Source organism: Hyalella azteca, unplaced genomic scaffold (assembly GCF_000764305.2).
Source record: "Hyalella azteca isolate HAZT.00-mixed unplaced genomic scaffold, Hazt_2.0.2 contig15788, whole genome shotgun sequence".
In the NCBI taxonomy this organism is placed as follows: Eukaryota; Metazoa; Arthropoda; class Malacostraca; order Amphipoda; family Hyalellidae; genus Hyalella; species Hyalella azteca.
In genome coordinates this window covers 46538-67016 of record NW_025945627.1, presented here as the reverse complement: position 1 = coordinate 67016, position 20479 = coordinate 46538, and the positions used below count along the sequence as shown (strand labels likewise).

The window sequence follows — 20479 nt, the reverse complement described above, 5'->3', positions numbered from 1 at the left end:
ATAAGAATAAAATGGCGATCAGTAGAACGGACTACATGAACACCTTCTCGAGAGCCTTGACCACGTATTGTATACAAGTGTCGCAAGTAAGTCAACCCTAATAAGTCGGTATCAGAGTTTAGAGAAAGCTACATCGATTCTTAAGCTTATGCTCGCGATTTATTTTATTCAACGTTAAATTTTAGTATATATGGTCAAATTATCCACGCGAGAACGACATCAGGAGCATTGAAAATAAGCATTCAATATAGAGACGCCGAACAATGCACGCATGCAACCTCGGCTTCAGAATGACACTTGAATCCATAGATGCCAGACACGCGGCCGAGCGCCGGCCTTGCAACACCGACCAACACGAGTGCCTACGCGACTGCTTTGCGGGAAATCTGAAAAATACGCGCGCCCTATACTTTAAAAAGCGTTTAAAACAAACAGAAAATAGCTCATAAATTATGTTCATTACGCCGCGAGCGTATAGCGGCGTATGTGAGAATACTTGCTAACACATCAATACATCATTATGTTAACACAACATATCTTTATGTTAACGCATCACCATATCTCTATACCGAAATATGTTAAAGAAAAGTGCACGCGTAACTTGAATCTGATGAGTTCAATAGTGATTTCGAAGACGGCATGGAATTGTTTTATTTCTTATGGGGGCTAGCACTGAGAGAAAAAGGCCCCCCGTTTTGAAACACTTGGGTGTTTCAAAACCTCCCCGAGCTTGACGCGCTTATATTTGTGCGGCCAGCGTCGCGTGGTCACTGCGCCGAATGCTGTCATCTAGCATTTATATGAAGGCAACATCCCAAATACCTGAAGTCTTGAACACATTGTTTAATGTTTATATAAATTCTTGTACAGCGATACTTTTAGAAAAAATAAACAACTCAATTATTTCACGTACTCACGCAGGGACTTGCAAAGCGATCCGAAAAACCTCTTTTATAGAAAGTCTTATTTTCCCCGCTGCTAATATCGAGCCCATACATTTCACTTAAAATATTTGCATTTGAATATTTTTCTTAATCAATGTATTCGATTTATGGAAGAAATAAAACTGTTAAAGTACACTTATATATGACAGAAAATTTCAGAATGACACTTGAATCCATAGATGCCAGACACGCGGCCGAAAGCAGGCCTTGCAACACCGACCAACACGAGTGCCTACGCGACTGCTTTGCTGGAAATCTGAAAAATACGCGCGCCGTACACTTGAAAAAGCGTTTCAAATAAACCGAAAATAGCTCATACACGTCGGGACGCGAGCTTTTAGCGGCGTATGCTAGCCCCCATAAGAAATCAAACACCCATAAGCCGTCTACGAAATCACTATTGAACTCATCAGATTCAAGTAACGCGTGCACTTTTCTTTAGCATATTTTGGTATAAAGATATTAATTGATCTGTTAACATAAAGATATGTTGTGTTAACATAATGATATATTGATGTGTTAGCGTGTATTCCATCACTGAGAGAAAAAGGCCCCCCGTTTTGAAACGCTTGGGTGTTTCAAAACCTCCCCGAGCTTGACGCGCTTATATTTGTACGGCTAGCGTCGCGTGGTCACTGCGCCGAATGCTGTCATCTAGCATTTATATGAAGGCAACATCCCAAATACCTGAAGTCTTGAACACATTGTATAATATTTATATAAATTCTTGTACAGCGATACTTTTACAAAAAATCAGCAACTCAATTATTTCACGTACTCAAGCAATGACCTGCAAAGCGATCCGAAAAACCTTTTTCTAGAAAGACTTATTTTCCCCGCTGCTAATATCGAGCCCATACATTTCACTTAAAATATTTGCATTTGAATATTTTTCTTAATCAATGTATTCGATTTATGGAAGAAATAAAACTGTTAAAGTACACTTATATATGACAGAAAATTTTTCATTATGCTCAATATCAGTAAGCAATTGGAACGCTATAAATTCATCGTGATTAAATGGAGCATAATGTCTGGAAACGACTGCCAAGAAACTGAATTAATTCCTTTAGGGATTCAGACGACACTGAAAGTAGTCTGAAAATGAGTCCTCAAATGTTTTTTGAGGACTCAACTAAACTGCCAATAATGAAAATATTATTATGTGACCGTCTTAAGAAATTCACAAAACCACAGACGGCAGCAGTCATAATCACGAGCTGCAATCGAACGAAAGCAGAAACGACTTGATTCTGCTAAGAATACTAATCCGCACCAAAAAATCAGAGACGACTTGCATCTGCAAAGCAGAGATGACTTGTCAGACCAAAGCAGAGACGACTTGCCAGATCAAAGCAGAGACGACTTACCAGACCAAAGCAGAGACGACTTGCCTCTGCTAAGAATACTAATCCGCACCAAGAAATCAGAGACGACTTGCCTCTGCAAAGCAGAGACGACTTGCCAGACCAAAGCAGAGACGACTTGCCAGACCAAAGCAGAGACTTGCTTCTGCTAAGAATACTAATCTGCCCAAAAAAACGTCAATGCAACCAGTTGATAGACCTTGGCCGTAGCGCACTGAGGTCACTGCCGTGGTGGTGACTCCATAAATTCCTAAGAATGTCAAGAAAACTTGCAATTTTGCTGCGTCACTTGCTGGAGTGTGGAGAATTACTGTCACTAACTTTGTGCAGAATATTTAAAATGACACTGCGATCTATTTTGAATGGAAGTAAATGACAGACATGTTATTACCTGAAGTCTATGTCATGGAAATCCATTTTTGGTGCGGAAATGTTTACTACTGCATGATGCAAAATTTATGCGATCCGGTGCGGTGCAAAAAAATATTAACAATTCATAATAAATTCTCCGATGATTACATGTTCAAACTTTATGCTTGAACATGAAGAAATGACCAGACCGAAAAACAGATAAAAGCGATGGAAAGTGCAGCATTGATGAGCTCATTGCGACCAGCGTTGAAAACAGACATTTGTTTAAGGGCGAACATCCGGAAAATTTACCGCAAAATTCAAATTTCATCATATTAAATTATTCTTTATAGCAGCCCCGATAGAAATTATTCTAAAAACAAGGAATACTCGAGTAGTAGTAGTAATTACGAACCATCTAATTAGTCTTATGGACACATTTCTTCGCACACGAGTGCTAACATTTTTGTTGTGCCAAGCATATAATCATGTAAGTGTACTTTGTGTTGAACTGCTGGTCACAAATTTTGATAATTACAGTAACAGCAAAAATTATGTTTCTGTGCGTCTAACAGCAGCAATTACATTTCTGTGCGTCTAACAGCAGTGCAAAAGAGGAAGTGACTGCCTAAACGCACCGAGTTGTACAACGGTATAACAATAGGCCTAAACGCACCGAGTTGTACAACGGTATAACAATAGGCCTAAACGCACCGAGTTGTACAACGGTATAACAATAGGCCTAAACCTGCCGAGTTTTACAGCGGTATAACAATAGGCCTAAACGTTTCGCGTACCGAGTTGTACAACGCTATAACAATAGGTCAAAATGTTGCACAATTAACCGTATTGCAAAAATTGAGCAAAAATTATCTCACCAATTTTTACTCTCAACTTCAATTGTTATTATATAAATGACGACGAGAATAACGCTGATCTATTTCCCGTGGTAAATTAAGCCTATATTAAAGCAACGACAGTAGGTATATTAGCGTCAAGGCCAAAACGTACGAGAACGAGAGTGAAAATCTTGAGCGTGCTTAGAAAAAACAACGGCGATCGTCCAGCACATGTCGGCAACGGTAACTCGACTTACTTATTATACGAGACGCTCACCATCCAAATGTAATAGGCCAACAACCCACAACTTTATGGTGGCCATGACATGAGTAAATTTCAAGTTAGTATTACGTAGAAAGAAACGTGTCTAAAAATAAAAAGAAAAATGTCGGAAAAATTATGCAATACTCTATTATGGAAGTGAAAAAACTCGTATTATATAGTGGGAGAAAAAATGCAATCATAATTTATATCACAATTTCTTTACTTTGCAAATCTTCAAGCATAATATGAAAATAAACATTTTTCTTTCTTTATTAATATATGCGTGGTCAAAATCGCTCCATATCTAACCCTAAAGTGATAATAGTATGAATAAGTGATCAAAATACGTTATACTATGCACACCCAAGCCAAAAATAGTGAGGATTGTTTACAGTAAATTTCTGTGTAACAACACCATCTCCAAGAAAAATTTTAATTTGCGTCTATAATGTATTGAAATAAATTATGTATCATATTTATTATTATAAAACTTTTATCAACAAAACTAGAGTAAGCAGCATTAGATACTCACCATGAACTCATCTTCAATGAAGACAGGATTGTCGACCATCTTGAGTAGTGAAGGTTAAGTTGTGTGCGAGTCAACTTGGATGAAATTTGAATCCGTTGTGCCTATCAAAATGCTCTGTAGCAACAAGGATGACTTGCTGATTTCAGAACTCGGACTTTTCAAAGTTTCAAGTTTAAAAAAGTTAAATAGACCTTGCAATGACAATGATAACCACAGAAATATTTTAATTCAGTTTGGCAGCGCACAGTTCACTCACTCTCTCGCATCGAATGAAACTTATCACTGTTTTTGCAAGAGTAATGCAAGAGGATTCTTCACTGACGAATGGTGATCAATGTTATTTTCGTTTAATTAAACTGGTGCTAACAGAATCAGATTTAAGATGCCGGCTTTAGCTACAGGCTCGGAATAACAGCTACTAGTCAAGGCACTTGACTTGAACTCTGTCCTCCTTAACCTGCGGCCGGAAGATGCTTGAGAAGACCGAAGTCTAAAATGCTGATGGACAGGAGAAGGTGAGGCTCATCGGCTCACCGAGTCTTCCCAAAGGACTTCAGAAGAAATTGTTTTTGTTGTCTTCTCTAGTCAAGAAATAAATTTACCATCTGGTATTAGCCGTATCCACTAAGTGAAGTTGTTCTGTAAGTTTTATCTGGTTCTGGACCGTGCGAGGTTACAGAGAGTTCATCTGAAACGAAAAAATTTAATGAGAATACGGAAAGCAAAACGAAAAAAGCAAACACTGAAATTAAATAAGCAACTTAACCATCAAAAACAAATTAATAAACAACTATATATTTAAAATCCTAATAATTATTAATCCTCCTGCAGAAGAAAAAAATCATATTAAAACAGATTTTATCTCGAATTTGATTGGTGGTACTGCGTGGTTAACGAAAAAAGTAAGAACCAAAAATTAAAAGCAATGTTTGTATCAAGCTGAATTGTGGAAGCTAATTTATTTTTTGATTGTTGGCAGTCCGCGGCTCTTTGTTATTTTCATAGTTTACACTAGAGGATAAATAGGCTTATGAGTTATGGTTATTTGTTATTTTCATAGTTTACAGTTTACACTAGAGGATAAATAGGCTTATGAGTTATGGAAGAATTGGACGCGATCGTACGAAGCTTGTCGTCCCAGAGCGTTCCTCCGGCCAGTGGGATCCACTCTACTAGCGACGCTGCTCTGACGACTTAATATACTTGGAAAATAGTCACTAGATTGCTTTAAATATCTAGTTTATATATATACTTGATGTCGAGTAAGTAATCTTACTGCGATAATTGGGAAGTAATGCAAGGTATAAGAATCGTGAATAAATAATCAGACTTTAGGCATTTAATTGAGAGAATTACTAGACTTTTCCCTAAGTTTTTAAAAAGGATATAGGCATATTTCTGAATTATTAATAGGTTATTGGATTGAATGAACGAAATAATTTAGAATAATTTAAGATCAAATAACCCAAGATATTTGATCAAATAAATATTCTTAAACCGTTATATACACATGGATGAATAATATAAAACAGAAGCGCACAGCCCTTTCAGATTATGCCACTACAAAATTTTTATCCCTGGAAAATGTCCATTTTCATCATGATTATTTCAATTCGTTCTTCGATCCCTCCTAACAAATGGTTATGAGTGATAGAAGCGGAGCAGGGATCAGAACTGAGCAGAGGTATTCTGACCGCGTACAATAGCCCATGGTTGAATTAATACATGTATTAATTCAACCTTGCAATAGCCCCAAGATGCGCGCCGTGCAACTATATCAACCCAAGAAGCAGGAAAAAAAACTTTACCAGCCCGAAGAATGGTAAGTTACGTAGATTGTAAGAAGACTTGATAGAGATGGTAGGGTTGGATGGGAAGAGCGCGAAGGTGTAATTATCACTTGTAATGGAGCAGCGTGTTTGCTGTTGTCTGTCTCATAATTCACGTAATTATTGGGAGCCAGAGAGATCGTAGGCCTATCACTGAGGCCCACAAAGAGAATATCTGTGATCGAGGCATCGCCGGAAAACCGCAGACTGGCTATCAAACGGTCAGTGAAAACCGAATTTCAAGTTCACAAAGAGGTCTGACAGCTAACTGACATAAACACAGTGGACAGGAGTGACATATCCACAGTGTACCCACATTTTTTCTACAAGTTAAGAAGTAATTTTAGACTTTTTTCAGTTACAACAATGCAACTGTTCTTTAAAGGTTTCACAACTGAAATCAACTCATTCTCACAATATGCCGTTTAAAACGCAAGTATATGTAAATGTGTTGAAATCGAAACACAATCGGGTGTTCATAATGTCAAATTTGTTCGATAATTAATTAACAGCTTAGTGTAGCATAAGCCTAACAGTCAATCAATGCCACAACATTCAATATTGTCCAGAATCTTATGTCTCAAAAGTACAATATCTGAGACATACCCAAATATAACTTTCAGACGACCAGCAAACATTTTCAATCATATTAAATTTAAGTTTAACTGCAGTTGTTGACAAAGAGTAATGAGTTCTGATGGTTTCTATCATGCATTTACTAGGTATATAAGCATCCTTCATCGCACGAGATGACAAGAGAGCTTGGTAAGGTTGAGAGCGGAGATGACAAGAGAGCTTGGTGAGGTTGAGAGCGGGGATGACAAGAGAGCTTGGTGAGGTTGAGAGCGGGGATGACAAGAGAGCTTGGTGAGGTTGAGAGCGGGGATGACAAGAGAGCTTGGTGAGGTTGGGGGCGGAGATGACAAGAGAGCTTGGTGAGGTTGGGAGCGGGGATGACAAGAGCGCTTGGTGAGGTTGAGAGCGGGGATGACAAGAGAGCGTGGTGAGGTTGAGAGCGGAGATGACAAGAGAGCTTGGTGAGGTTGAGGGCGGAGATGACAAGAGCGCTTGGTGAGGTTGAGAGCGGGGATGACAAGAGAGCTTGGTGAGGAGGTTGAGAGCGGGGATGACAAGAGAGCTTGGTGAGGTGCAGGCAAGCAGTTGCACGGGAAGGTATTCTAGTAATCCTTCAGGCGATTTAGTCAACAATGTAGGAAATCATAGGCGAAGCAGTCAACGCAAGAAATTTCACAGGGTCGCATTCCAGTATCTTGCACTCTACGATAAGTCGCACTTTCTATGCTTTTTAAGAGCGAAGACTAAACCTTTACGGTGAGCCGGCACGGTGCCGACGTACAGAACGAACACTGAAATCAACACGGAGAAGTACTATATTATTAAATTGTTATGATAATAATAGGTTAATTCGACATAATGCGAACCAGGTTCTTTCTCAAACAATTTAATTCGATATCCAATCTATATTAAAAAAATATTTGATTATTCAAACAAATTATAATAAATGAAACGCGAAGCAAATTTATGATCAATTCAACACAAATTTGACTCTAAACCCTAATGAAATAAATACCAACGTGCTATTCCCCGCTTGGTTGCAGCCTTGAAGAGAAAACGAAAACGAGACTTTTTACCTCGCTCAGTTTCCACCGTCATCGCTAGAGCGCCATGGGAGCAAGAAATCGAAAGTCAAGGAGTCGTAAGTGCACGCAACGAAGACACTAACACTTGCATGAACCAACACGCGTATGTGAAGCAAAAAGCAATCGATGCTACGTAACCTTGACAGTAAAACCACGCGGACGAAGCAAGTTCAGCGAAACCGACCGCCCGTCGCTGAGGAGAAAGTGTGTGCCGCTGCAGCGTGGCGCTGACCTTCAATTCTGACGCACAGCAAAATAATCTCATAACGAGCGATTATATTGTGTTATTTATTCCCTAATAAGGCTACTCTTAATGCTGCATTATATCAAATAAAAGTCATAACATTTAACATATAACTAACTTGAAGGCTACAACAGGGAGACAAAACTTAATATTCTAACATACGAGTTTCAATTAAACAGGAAATTTTGTTCAGTCACGCATCTGACATAGAAAAAATACAAATTTTCGCTGCAATTCTCGCTTCTATTTATAAATTATCCGAGTACCCTTGGGCAAATTCACTTCTTGGTCAAACAACTCCTGAAAGAAGGAAAAAAACTTGCAAAAATTTGTGGATATCCAAGCTAATATAAAAATTTTGGCCCTGCTAACCTCTGATTTCTATCGACAAAGATAATTAGGATGCGAAACCTAGGCAGACTAATCAGGCTATTTCTAGATACATTCAGTTTTGTTCATTGCATTTTATCCACTAATAAATTTCAATGGCAAGAAAGTCTTATGCCAATTTTATCATGTAAATACCTCCGTCAATTATCGGCAATATTTTGACAACCCAGAACTAGTATCAGAAGCCCGATAACGGTTTAAATGTTAGCTGCAAGCAGTGCGCAAGTCAAGGCTGTTCAGAGAGGCAATGTCAGCGAGGCGTTAGGTCCGAACGAGGAGACGGCCGTTGATGTTGAGAAGCATTCTCGAGACGATCAAAACTATTTAATGCATGCACGTACAAGGAATAATCACTAATGTCGCTACTATCGAGACATGCTCTGTGAATATATTGAATGTGAAAAAACTCTCAATTAAATAACGAATGAGTTTCACACTTCAGTGATCAGACGCAACAAAAGAAATTATCTTTCGCCAGAAACAAATGATATTCTGATCATAAAACAAGGAACATTAAAATATCAGTAATAATGTCGAGGTGGCACCGGGGATTGAAATTATGTCTTGTGTGAAAACTTAGCATGTAAAGTCATACAATGAAGAATCTGTATGTTAACTATCTGTACCTATGGAACAGTCAGAACTACCGAAATTATTATCCATGCAATCTTAATGAAATTTATAATTCTTTGCGTATGAGTACACGCGGCACAAACCAGTTCTAAACGCAGCTCAAATCAAAAATACACGCAGCACAAACCAGTTGTTCCGAAATATTGCGGATCACTTCAGTAAGCTACTTCATCGCTCAGTATTTACCACCGGAGCGCACTTGCTTCAGTTAGTAAAGTACAACACCAACATTGATAGTTTTGAATAGAATTTTCAATAATAATTAAAAAATAAAAATCGGAAATATTTTAACGTTAAAGTCGCATACGGAATACATCGCACGGCATTGTTACAGAATAAAAATCGATGCAATTCAAATAGTTCGGGTGCACAGAAACACCGTTAACTTCCTTCAGCAGACGACGTCGAGTCAGTGAAGAAGCTCGAGAGCGATGCGACCGCCTCCGCTCACCGCCGTCACTCTAATGACTGCCTCGCCAGGAACGCGGTCAGTCTTGGCCGGTGCCCATGCCTGGATACCCAATAATAAGAACGGATGTCCTGAGGTTACGGCATTACAGGACGAACGAGGCCAGCGGCGCACGTGTTATTACATCAGCTGCTCTTCACATATAAATGAAGATAATTTGTATCGGAATAATTTAAGTTACGTGTTGAGTTCCATAATATTTTTCGCGATGATATTTCGAGGAACAATAACAGTCATATAATGTGTCGAGCTTGAAAACATTTGAATGCGGATTTTGTTATCGCGAGCTTATAATGTCTATAAAAAAACGAATAGAAAAAATTATCGCTCGAATTATTAATGTTTAGTGATGCGTACAAACACGAGTCGATTGAAACCAAAATAATTGCCTAATAAATTGTTTGGTGAATCTAAAATATTTTGCGTTTTTTTGAGGAGTTATAAAATATTCGTGATCGCATGTTTTGGGCTACGTATGCAGCTCGAAGTCATGATTCGCTATTTACTGAACACGGATGTTACGAAAACTATAACGTCTTCAGATGAAATAAACAAAATAACTAATAAACTGCAGAAAAGAAAACCTATACCTCTGGGGTAATCCGGACTGCAGCTGAGACATGCTCAAGTTATGATTAACGGATGTTCGTTGCCGACACAGTTACTACGAATGCGACGGAAGTGGACGCATAAACAGAAAATTCGTGAACATTAACTGCATACTTTAACAAATAAAATAATCCTAAGAATGCAGCCATCATCGTGGATTCAATTTTATACAATTAAAAACTTTCAAGATCGTTAAAATTCAAGGACGAAGGAGTAGACTGTAAGTTCTGTAACCTGTAATCGTGGAGTCATTGAGGGAATCAAAAATTTAGGATTATCATGGAAGCTGCATCCCGATGATTGCGCAAGTAAAAGGATTTTCACCAAGGATTGTCTAGTACAAAAATTGCAACCTTCAATCCTTCCATTACGATTACGCTGCATTTATATAGATTTTGAGGCAAGCTCGTCAATGGAATTTTCGATACGTTAAACTTCAGTACGTTTTCAACGATATAAAATTTTTAATTCGCTATATTAGCGCCATGCAATAGCGCCAACGGAATTTTATTTCGTTCAAATTTCTACGTAGGAATCGCGAATAATGTATCACGTTTTGAAAAGGTTTTTTTAGCTACATAAAATCTGCGTGAACTATCCAGTTACTAAAACAATATTGTATTAAATGAATCTTTAGGCACATAGAAGAAATAATTCAAGACTTGTTGCCCTTGAAGTTACGATAGATTCACATACTCAAGGTCACGAATATAGAATGACTTGATAAAGAAATGAAGGAATTCTTGAGGGTTACACAATACTCATGCCCGCGGTAAGAAAGGCTTGCCTTGAAACGAGTCATCGTCATTATATGAAGGGTTAGAATCACCTTAGCCGCGCTGTACCGTTATCACGACGTCACACACACACTTTTTCGTGATTTGCTGTGAATTGCCACAAAGAATAATGCATTGAGGTTTGCATTAGAAGACTCATTGGGAATCCCAATGCCATGAGCCAGAATTGTTTATTTCAATAATTCAAATCCGTTGAAAATATCGCGGACTGATGTACTGGATGAGCTTGCATGCTGTCAACAGCAACAAAAAATATGGGCTTATTGGGAACAACGTTCATACAAATTAAAATTAATAATAACTCTATAATCGAAGTTTATATCGAAGTTTTTTTAGAAAATAAAAGTCATAATTTGAGCAAAATTCGCAAGAAAGTGTAGGAATTTTGCGTACGTAGGATAATATCGCTGTAAACAAATGATAACTTCGTATAAGCACCAATACTATCAACTAACATATACAGTAATATCATGCACGCATGGCGAAACCCAAAAATTTATCCGTTACATTATTAAACAATAAGTCACTCTATAGCAGTTAAATTGATAGAATTTTGATATAACTATTTTCTTCAATCAATTATTGAAAGTATAAATGAATTTAAACATTTGCACGGTTTTCGTGTCTCAAGAGGTTGGTAAACTAATAAAAAAATCAGAGGACGGGATCTCAAGAACCTCCTGCGGTATTTATTTCCGAGGCGTGAAGCTCAGTGGTTGGAAAATTCCTTGCTATTTGTTTAGGGAGTCCCAAGGTCTCGCATCTTGTAGAGGCAGGCTGGCAGCATCCCTGTAGGATGAGTTATTGTACTACATCAAGGGGGGAAGTTATCCTCTAGTCCTGCATTGGGTACACATCTCCTACATCCCTGTAGGATGAGTTATTGTACTACATCAAGGGGGGAAGTTATACTCTAGTCCTGCATTAGGTACGCTGTACCTGCAGTTTCTCTAAAGTCTAAACGAAGGTTTGAGTAATCTCATAAAAGTCTTATTGATCGATGGTCTTCCCACGTACTTGCATGAATTTAGTCAGCAGGAAAGACTATATTTTGATGATATAAATTCTGAAGTTTTCCGATCATCATGAGTTTGTTTACTAGTATTTTTGTATATATTTTTTATTTTCAAGTCAAACAACATTCCCAGCAACAGCACCAAAAGAGTGAAAAAGTTTAATTTATCAAAAGCTCTTAGAATTTTTTTAACGCTTCAAGTCACTTTATATGAAATAACTCGCACCATTTACTAGTGCAAGGGCCCGTACATCAACTGGGCCCGTACATCAACAGGGCCCGTACATCAACAGGGCCCGTACATCAACAGGGCCCGTACATCATAATCTGAGGACACCGTATAGTGATAAGAAGGCCTTATAGGGGAGCTTGGTAAAGCGCTACTACGACATCATAACCGTCCACCGTATTATCAAGTTCAATGTGAAGTGTTCACTGAAACGGATGATCTGAGGACACCGAAATAGTAACAACTGTTAACGGAGCTTCAGGATTTTTTTTTGTCCGGTTCATTGAGTACAATAGCGGATTAGATTAACATATGACTGTCAAAAGGCGTCCCAGAGAACTTGAGTAAAATGCTAAGTGGGAAGAATTAAAAAATAAAGCAGTATATGGAAATTTTTAAAATTTATTCTCAATGACTCTTGTACATTTCTTGCATAGTGCAAACCGTCAGCAGTAGGCAGAAAATTTTTCGTATTTTAGGAAGAAAACGATTATCGATTATTTAACACTTAGCCAGCCTGAGTCACAATATCTTTATTTAACAAAACAAAAAAACGCAAGAGCGTATTCCCAGTGAATTGATTCTCATTTAATCAGCCGATGAGTTAGTACGGTATATAGATTCCTTTCCTTCGAGTAAATAAATGAAATTTTTAATCAATTAATATCTAATTTTTCTCCATACGTCTGTATTTACTAAACATCGCCCAAATAATGATCTAAACTGGAACTTGCGCTGTGATTTCTCAAGATTTCTTAAGGGCTATTAAGATTTTATAAAAAACAGATGCATTTCTGAGCGGTTGGGCAGACCCAGAAAAGATCGAGGCCTTGGCTTGAGGGACGACGACACAGGTAGCGATGGAATGTAAACCTCGTCGATCCCGGATCAGGTGTCGCGTAGTCTTCTGTTCCGTAAACACGGATGAGCCGCTCTTAGATGGAGACCGGATTATTTCCATTGAGGTGATTCCAGTTAAGCTCCGAGGCCTGATCGACATTTAGAAATTGAAACGTGAGGCGTTCAAAGAACTCCAGAAAAAGACACGTCATTGAAGTTCTTTATTCGACTTTTCAAATGCTCTCCACAATAAACGTAAAATAAGTGGGTGCAAAATTTGTAAGTATCATTACAAATTTCCTCAACATTACAAACACGGTATTCACTATGCATGGGTAAATCGGTATTCACTATGTAAGAGGGTATTCACTATGCATCAATCGGTAACACGGTATTCACTATGCATCAATCGGTAACACGGTATTCACTATGCATCAATCGGTAACACGGTATTCACTATGCATGGTTAAATTCACAGTATCGACGAGCGCAACAGCTAGAGGTGCCTTTCGTTAATTTATGCGAGTACCACATTTGTCCAGCCAAAAATGGTGCCTTGGCAACCGCGCAGGTGAGAAAAGCAGGATTCGAGTTTGCAGCACGAAAATATACAATGGCTGCAAGATGCGAGAAATTTAATTATATTAATTGCAAAGTAATACTCATGGTTGGATCAATGCATATCACCTGATAAACGGTCGCCTCACCTCATCATGGCTCTGCTGTGTTTATTGTTTCTATTGCAATACTGCAACATTTATACGCATTGCCCAACAATAAGTTTGTGTACAATTACTATATAAATGGTTTATTTTTTCTTCCATTCTATGTGTACAGTCTGTTTAATGAGTGTTTATTAGAAACGAATATATATTCTAAGGGTGCTTTAGCAGCATCATATAATATACTTTACAATTGTATGAATTTCTATCATAAATCGTGGAATAATTCAAGTTATACAAATAAACAGCATAATTCAGCGCTCGACAGATCAACACTCACGAGTTTGCGAAAATTTTTAGTAACTTTTTCATTCATTTTATGCCAAGACAATTGGAGTTCAGTAGGAATGAACTCGAGGTGACCAAGCAAAGATTCTATACCAAAATAGATCGCATGAATACCATACAAAACCTGGAGCTTTTAGCAGCGTGCTTCTTTTGTTAGCGGTGCAGTGCTGAAATTAAAGTAATTCTTACGCGCTGATTAACATTTAACTGAATAAAAGAGGATTTGTTCCGATGATAATAAGAGCGGACAAGAACCACGTAAAGAGTCCGGCAGTCTTCAAGGTGCATTGCTTTTTTTTCTTTGTAGTCAAGCTGCCGTAAATGGAGCGTCTTTTTGGTCGCATGTTATTTTGAAGAACCAGCGATGCGCGACCAGTTTCTTTGACAAGACAATTGGTTTACGTCGTATCGTACGAGGGTAATTTGTTAACTTTATTTTGAGAGCCTATTTTATTTTTATTTATTTATATTATTTTCTGTATCAACAAGAGTTGTCCTAAGATCGGTGTGTTAAAAGTTCGAAAGTCGGAACATGCAAATCGTACACTTGCATGCATATCATCAATGCATGGCTCTGTGCAATGAGTAAAGAACTACAAAAATTACCAAATGAACATTTTTCCATTTTTAACATGTTACTTGAAATAATTAATTTATTCAATCGATAATACCCAGAATAACCGGAATATGTGCTCTCAATTCGCTTCTGTCCGGTGACTATCATTTGTTAATATATTCATTGTAGCTACCAAGGATGTAAACCTTTGCGTATACTCATTTCAGCGAGCTTAAATTAACAAGTATAAAGGCAAAAAAGCCATCATGTACGAATAGTATCTATCATTAGTATTGGTATTATTTACACGCTGGATACAAACGAATGGAAAAAGTTTTACTGATGGTTATTCGGGAATTCGAACGTAGATAGCAAATGATTTTATTCTTGAGCAAACAGGAAACTTTACAATAATATACTGCGAGTAAATGTTGAAGCGTTCGTTACTCTGCTCGACATACATATACACAGTCAAATTTAGCTTCGTGTCGCCACGCAGAACTGGTTCTACTTGTTGCGATCCTTGAGCTGCTAGCGAGTTTAATGTGGTCCAAAAAACTGAGTTGGAGCGTGCCTTTTTTTGCTACACTTGTGGTTCCTATTCCTTGTTAATGTAAGATTATGGCTTTACTTAATCAATAGCAAGAATACTGATACTTAAGAAGTTGAGCACGTGGCAACTTTCCGAAATACTGAACACAAAAAAGCAATAAAGCTTGCACAATATATCAATACAAATAAAAAATATCAAAAACAATAGCTCATTGACAGGAACTAAGCACTAAAACAATCTTGTAGGGAGCGATATTTTTATTGCTTTAGCCCACACCCAAGGTGAACGCACTCAAGACTGGCCGAACGAATAAGGCTCTCGACGAATTTTGGGACTTGACTTTAATTGCACGAATTGAAGTTATATTTATTGCATCTGTTGACGTGTCTTACCTATATACGGCCATATAAAAGTAACATATTATATAAGTACTTTACTGATAAATCCTTCAACAATACGCAGTGTCAACAATAAAACTCAAATTTCCACAGCTGCTGCTTCGATCGCTACAAACAGAGGTCAACTTTTACTTCAATCAATAGAGAAAATACCCTGAAAATTTTCAAGGGAATAATATTAAATACTATACTCAAATACGATAAAGCCACGAACTGTACATTTGCAGTGACTGGCTTTTTACTCGTACCGTACCTATATAATAGTTAATATAACTTACAATAAAATAAATGGAAAACAGCGGGAATTTCAATGAGTGATATTATTGAACAAATAACGAAACTCCTACAAACCAGAAAAATACAACAAAAAAATCCGGCGCACTTGCAATTTTGTATTTGTGAAGGAGTTCGCCTCGCTGAGCTCGCGCACAAAAGTCGGTACGTGGGGCCTCTCTCGTGAGAACATAACAATTAAAGGTTACTTCATAGCAATGCTCGGCACGCAGTGAATAAGGCGCTTAATATATATCAGAATAATACAGGAGTTAAGAGTCTATATCTTTGTTAGTCAGCTTTAAATAAAAATTTGTGCAAATAATGCATTAAAATTCTGTCGACTTCTTAAAACGAAAAAAAGGGAATCAGCGAAATTAAATAATCATACACTTTTTAAAAAACTACAGCAAAAATGATAGTTTGGGTGGTCATAAAACGTACGAATAAAAAGTTATTACAATTTTTCTCGGGAAGTCAAAAGATTTGCGGATAGGACATGGGTAACTATTACTAATTTTGAGACTCGAAGCAAACGCAGGTGTCTTGGCAGGGCAAGAACAAAACAAATGACGGTATGCATACCAAGTGTCAGCTAATTCAAGTTGGAGCTGCATCCAGTCAGTATTTTATATATATAGATATAAATAATTATAACATCAGACCAAGAGCAGCACCGAGCCCAAGGCCTGGAGCGTCGTGATGTGAATTTGAAACACGTACAAAGAATGCACTCATTTCTACCTCGGCTAAATTCAAGCGAACGTAAAGGAAATTAGGAGCCTATATTTGAAGCTAGATAAATGAGTAAAAATGAGTATTGTTGAATTAATGGAAGTTATCAAAGGCCCATACGATTTGCATACTACGTTACTTTGGGGTCAGAGATAAAATTCCTGCCTCAAACAATACTAGCAGGTTAATCCTGCGTGGCTTGGACGGTTGTGCGAGGTAATTAGGAAGTTGAATCGTTGAAGCAGGTTAACCTGGTGTGGCCGGTTAACCGAGTGTAGCAGGTTGGCCCGGAGTAACAGGTTACTCCGGCATTGCTCTCCAGCGAAATTCTGCATGAGCCACGACATGTGGTAAGCTCGTGGTTGCATAGATACTATCCTAGGGCTCGCTTTGCAAATAAATTGCCACTAAACCTGCTGAAATTCTAAAGGTAATTCGCGGGAAGACGGTCAACGTAATTCGCGGGAAGACGGTCAACAAAATAGCGAGCCTTAGATCAAGAACTTTGCTGTCTAATAATATTCGATTAGCTTTGGGTTAATTTGAGTGCATCACGAATACCGCCCAATATCTCAATACTAAAAATGAATACAAATACTGAACTGAAGACATCGCTAGAACGATAAACAATGATAACGATTTTTTTACATTCCATTACACAGACTTTGACATCTGAGGGATGCATTTCGATGTTTTATTGCTAATCAAAACAGTGTACGATAGTTGACCTTGCGAGGAAGTGACATTTCGTATGTAAAGTACGGAATCACCAGTCCAGTATCCAATTTTTTTCGGATGAAGCTATCGATCAAAGTGATCTAATAAACTGCAGGCCGCCCTGCATACGGTAGAGGAAGAAGAGTCGTCTGCGTCTGGTATATCGTCACTCATTGGGTCATTTTTTTCGCCCCCTAAAAGGTAATCCTGTCGAACAACTCATTTTTCCCAGAAATGCAAACCAGGTCAGCAAATTTATTTGTGTATCCAAATTGATATGAAGATTTACTGGAATTGGAGTACGAGTTACTGACTCGTACGAGTTACTGACTCCATTCAATTACTGACTCATACTTTCATTGACTATAAGTGTGCATTTCACACACCTTCAGGTTTTACTTTTAATTCACTCCACATGAACTCCTCCAAACCAAAACTCTGAAATATATTGCATCGACATCGTCCAGTATATACATACATGATCAATTGGCAATTCTCCGAATATTTTCTATGAACAATATGTTGTAGGGCTGTAAAATCTATCTACGTTGTAAATACTGACGCTTCCTCCCACATACGTGTGCCCACGGAAGCCATTAACAGCGTTTAGTCCCGAACAAAAACGTTAATAGGTACAGCGAAGTCTTAGTACGTTCTTACAAAATGTGCACTAGCCGAGGTCAGCAATTAAGGTCGTGTAAGTAGTACGTTAACTCGCCCCCTGCCAACGAACATTGTAATCGAGTACACTTGAGATGACCTACAGGCGACGTCATTATAAATCTGGACTAAAAATCAGCGATACGTTTTCCAGTAAACGTCAGATGAAACAAAGTCGACTATATTACGACAAAAATGCGGGAATCATGTAATAACTTATCGGAAAAATAAAGTTTTGAATAATCTTTACACACAAATTGTCGGTAAGCAATGTGAACTATTTTTGTAAGGTAATCAACGCATGAGGCGATTAATCAAAACGATCATACTTAAAATGATGCCCTTCCTTTTCCTATATCTATCATAAACCAATTTCCCAATACTAAGTATATAACAAATTTCATCATAAAATACTTATACTGCATACCTGCAGTCAAAGATAGTACAGCCTGATGCCATACGAAAGTGCTTTGGGCGTGATCATGCCAAACGCATTTCCTACTCTGACATGACACCTCACTGACACTGCATTGGCCATCATCCTTGCGTCTTGCACGGCCTATGTTCTGAACGACTGTGGCCAGGTCAAGGGCGGGCTGCAGGGCATCTCTCAATCATGTAGACCAGAGTAATTTTTTTCGAGCTCTATATCCTGCAAGGAAGAAGCTAACATAGAAGTTGAGCAAGCGTTTCAAGGAAATGATTTCAATGACGAGCTAATCCAAAGTGACCCTCGAGAAACCAAACGTTACACGCCATCATAACGAATATTCAACCCATCACAAAAATATCGCAGATTTTAGCAGCCGCACACACTTGGTTTGAAGGCTTCACGTCAGAAATATAAATCCTTGTTCTTCTAAACTGTGAGCCCCAAAACGTGCTATTCGTGATATACACTTCGGTTGATGGTTTAGAAGAACGTATCGATACAAGGGAAATCCAACCAGTTACTAGCTTGGATATAAAAATAAGGCTCCCTTAGAGACGACAGGCAGGCGTATCAACATAACTGTACTTATAAAAAACCTGCTGAAATGCTGAGTTTGCAAATAGAGCCTTTCTCGTCATAAGTCGGGTTTATTCGTTTCTTGCCCTAGTTTAATCTATTTTCCAAGACATTCCAGAAGTAAAAAAGAACTAATCTAAAACAACAGTTGCACCGAACATACTGGCCTAAAAAACATGACACGAGGCTGAAAGGTTGACACCTCGATAATCATCAATCAACTGCAAGTCAGCATGAGAGTCTTGGTGTGGGCATCGGTAATTTTCGCAGCATGGAAGCCCCTGCGTGGCATGGAGTGCTGTTCCAGATGAGTGGACTGACATGACCGTACCTCGATGGCTCGGGAAACGGCGGCTCTGAGACCGCTTATCGGGAGCCGGCAATCGCTTAATACTCTCGCAGCGGCACGGAGCGCCTCAGACTCTCACCTTCCTGGCGCCAGGTAGACACACTAGCCGGCGCCGGCTGAGTAGACTGACAAGCGTCCACTCAGCAAGACTCAAGACTCGAGTAGACTTACTAGCAGCGTATATTCAACGAGATTCAAGACTCGAGTAGACTGACAAGCGTCTTGTCAATCAGACTTAAGATTCGAGAAGACTTACTAGCGTAAGTATATTCAACTAGATTAAAGTCTAGAATAGTCTTACTAGCATCCATCTACTCAACCAGATTCAAGACTCTAGAATTAAAATCGTCTACTCAGCCATATTCAAGGCTCGAATAGACTGACAACATCTTCCCAGCCAGATTCAAGCATTCGGATGAAACGTAAACTGTAACAAAGATATGCGAGATACAAAATTCAAGCACGAGTTGAGTCACTAAAGCAAAATTCTTCATCAATTACTTCGTCGTTAATTGCGCTGAAGTATATTCGGGAATTAGATAGCCAATAAATTATGGTAACTAGCGAAGCGCAAATTCTGAGGGAGACGGCAAATCCTCTAATATAATAAATCAAGTTTTGTCATGAATGTTTAAGAAATATCTCGTATCGTTACGTTAGGTCAGGTTTCACATCATCTGCCTCGTCTCGTTTCATAATAATAGGGACACAAGTTCTGAAATCCGGACACAACTTTTGTCTCGTTTCATATCTTTGCTCCAGGACAAATTTTTCCGTCTCGATATTTTTTTCGGGAAATTTTGATTCTTGTCCCGCATTCGCAGTTCGTATCGAAAAAATTGTTCCGAGACGCTGGCGTCTAGTAACTAGCTCTATCTATGGTCAAATATCGCTTTAATTTAAAGTCATCACATCAATTTTAGGTTACATATATTATCGAATCACCAATTTCAACAACATATAAACAGAACTTACCTAATCTAATACTCACTTCAAGGAATATTATCGCTTATATCAACATAAACACACACAGATATTCTGTGTCTGTAGTGGACTAGAATGAATTTATTCAGGATCATCAAATGTCATGTATCTATTATTTTACTTAATGGCTTATTCATTGAGATGCAAATACTTCATCACTCATGATTCGATACGTCATGAAGTCTTTATATTCTTGAAATTTAAGAAATCTTTTTATGAAA

At 38.2% G+C, this 20479-nt stretch overlaps 1 protein-coding gene across 2 annotated transcripts in view; it reads right to left on the bottom strand.

Annotated features, from left to right (window-relative positions):
* LOC108665441 overlaps positions 1 to 20479 on the bottom strand; it is a 71960-nt gene that overhangs the window by 32453 nt on the left and 19028 nt on the right. For both annotated transcript variants that reach the window (XM_018152192.1, XM_018152193.2), the window contains exon 2: positions 4299 to 4986. In XM_018152192.1, coding sequence (XP_018007681.1) covers positions 4299 to 4337 — 39 coding nt within the window. In that variant the 5' untranslated portion in view covers positions 4338 to 4986. The remainder of the gene's footprint in view (positions 1 to 4298; positions 4987 to 20479) is intronic.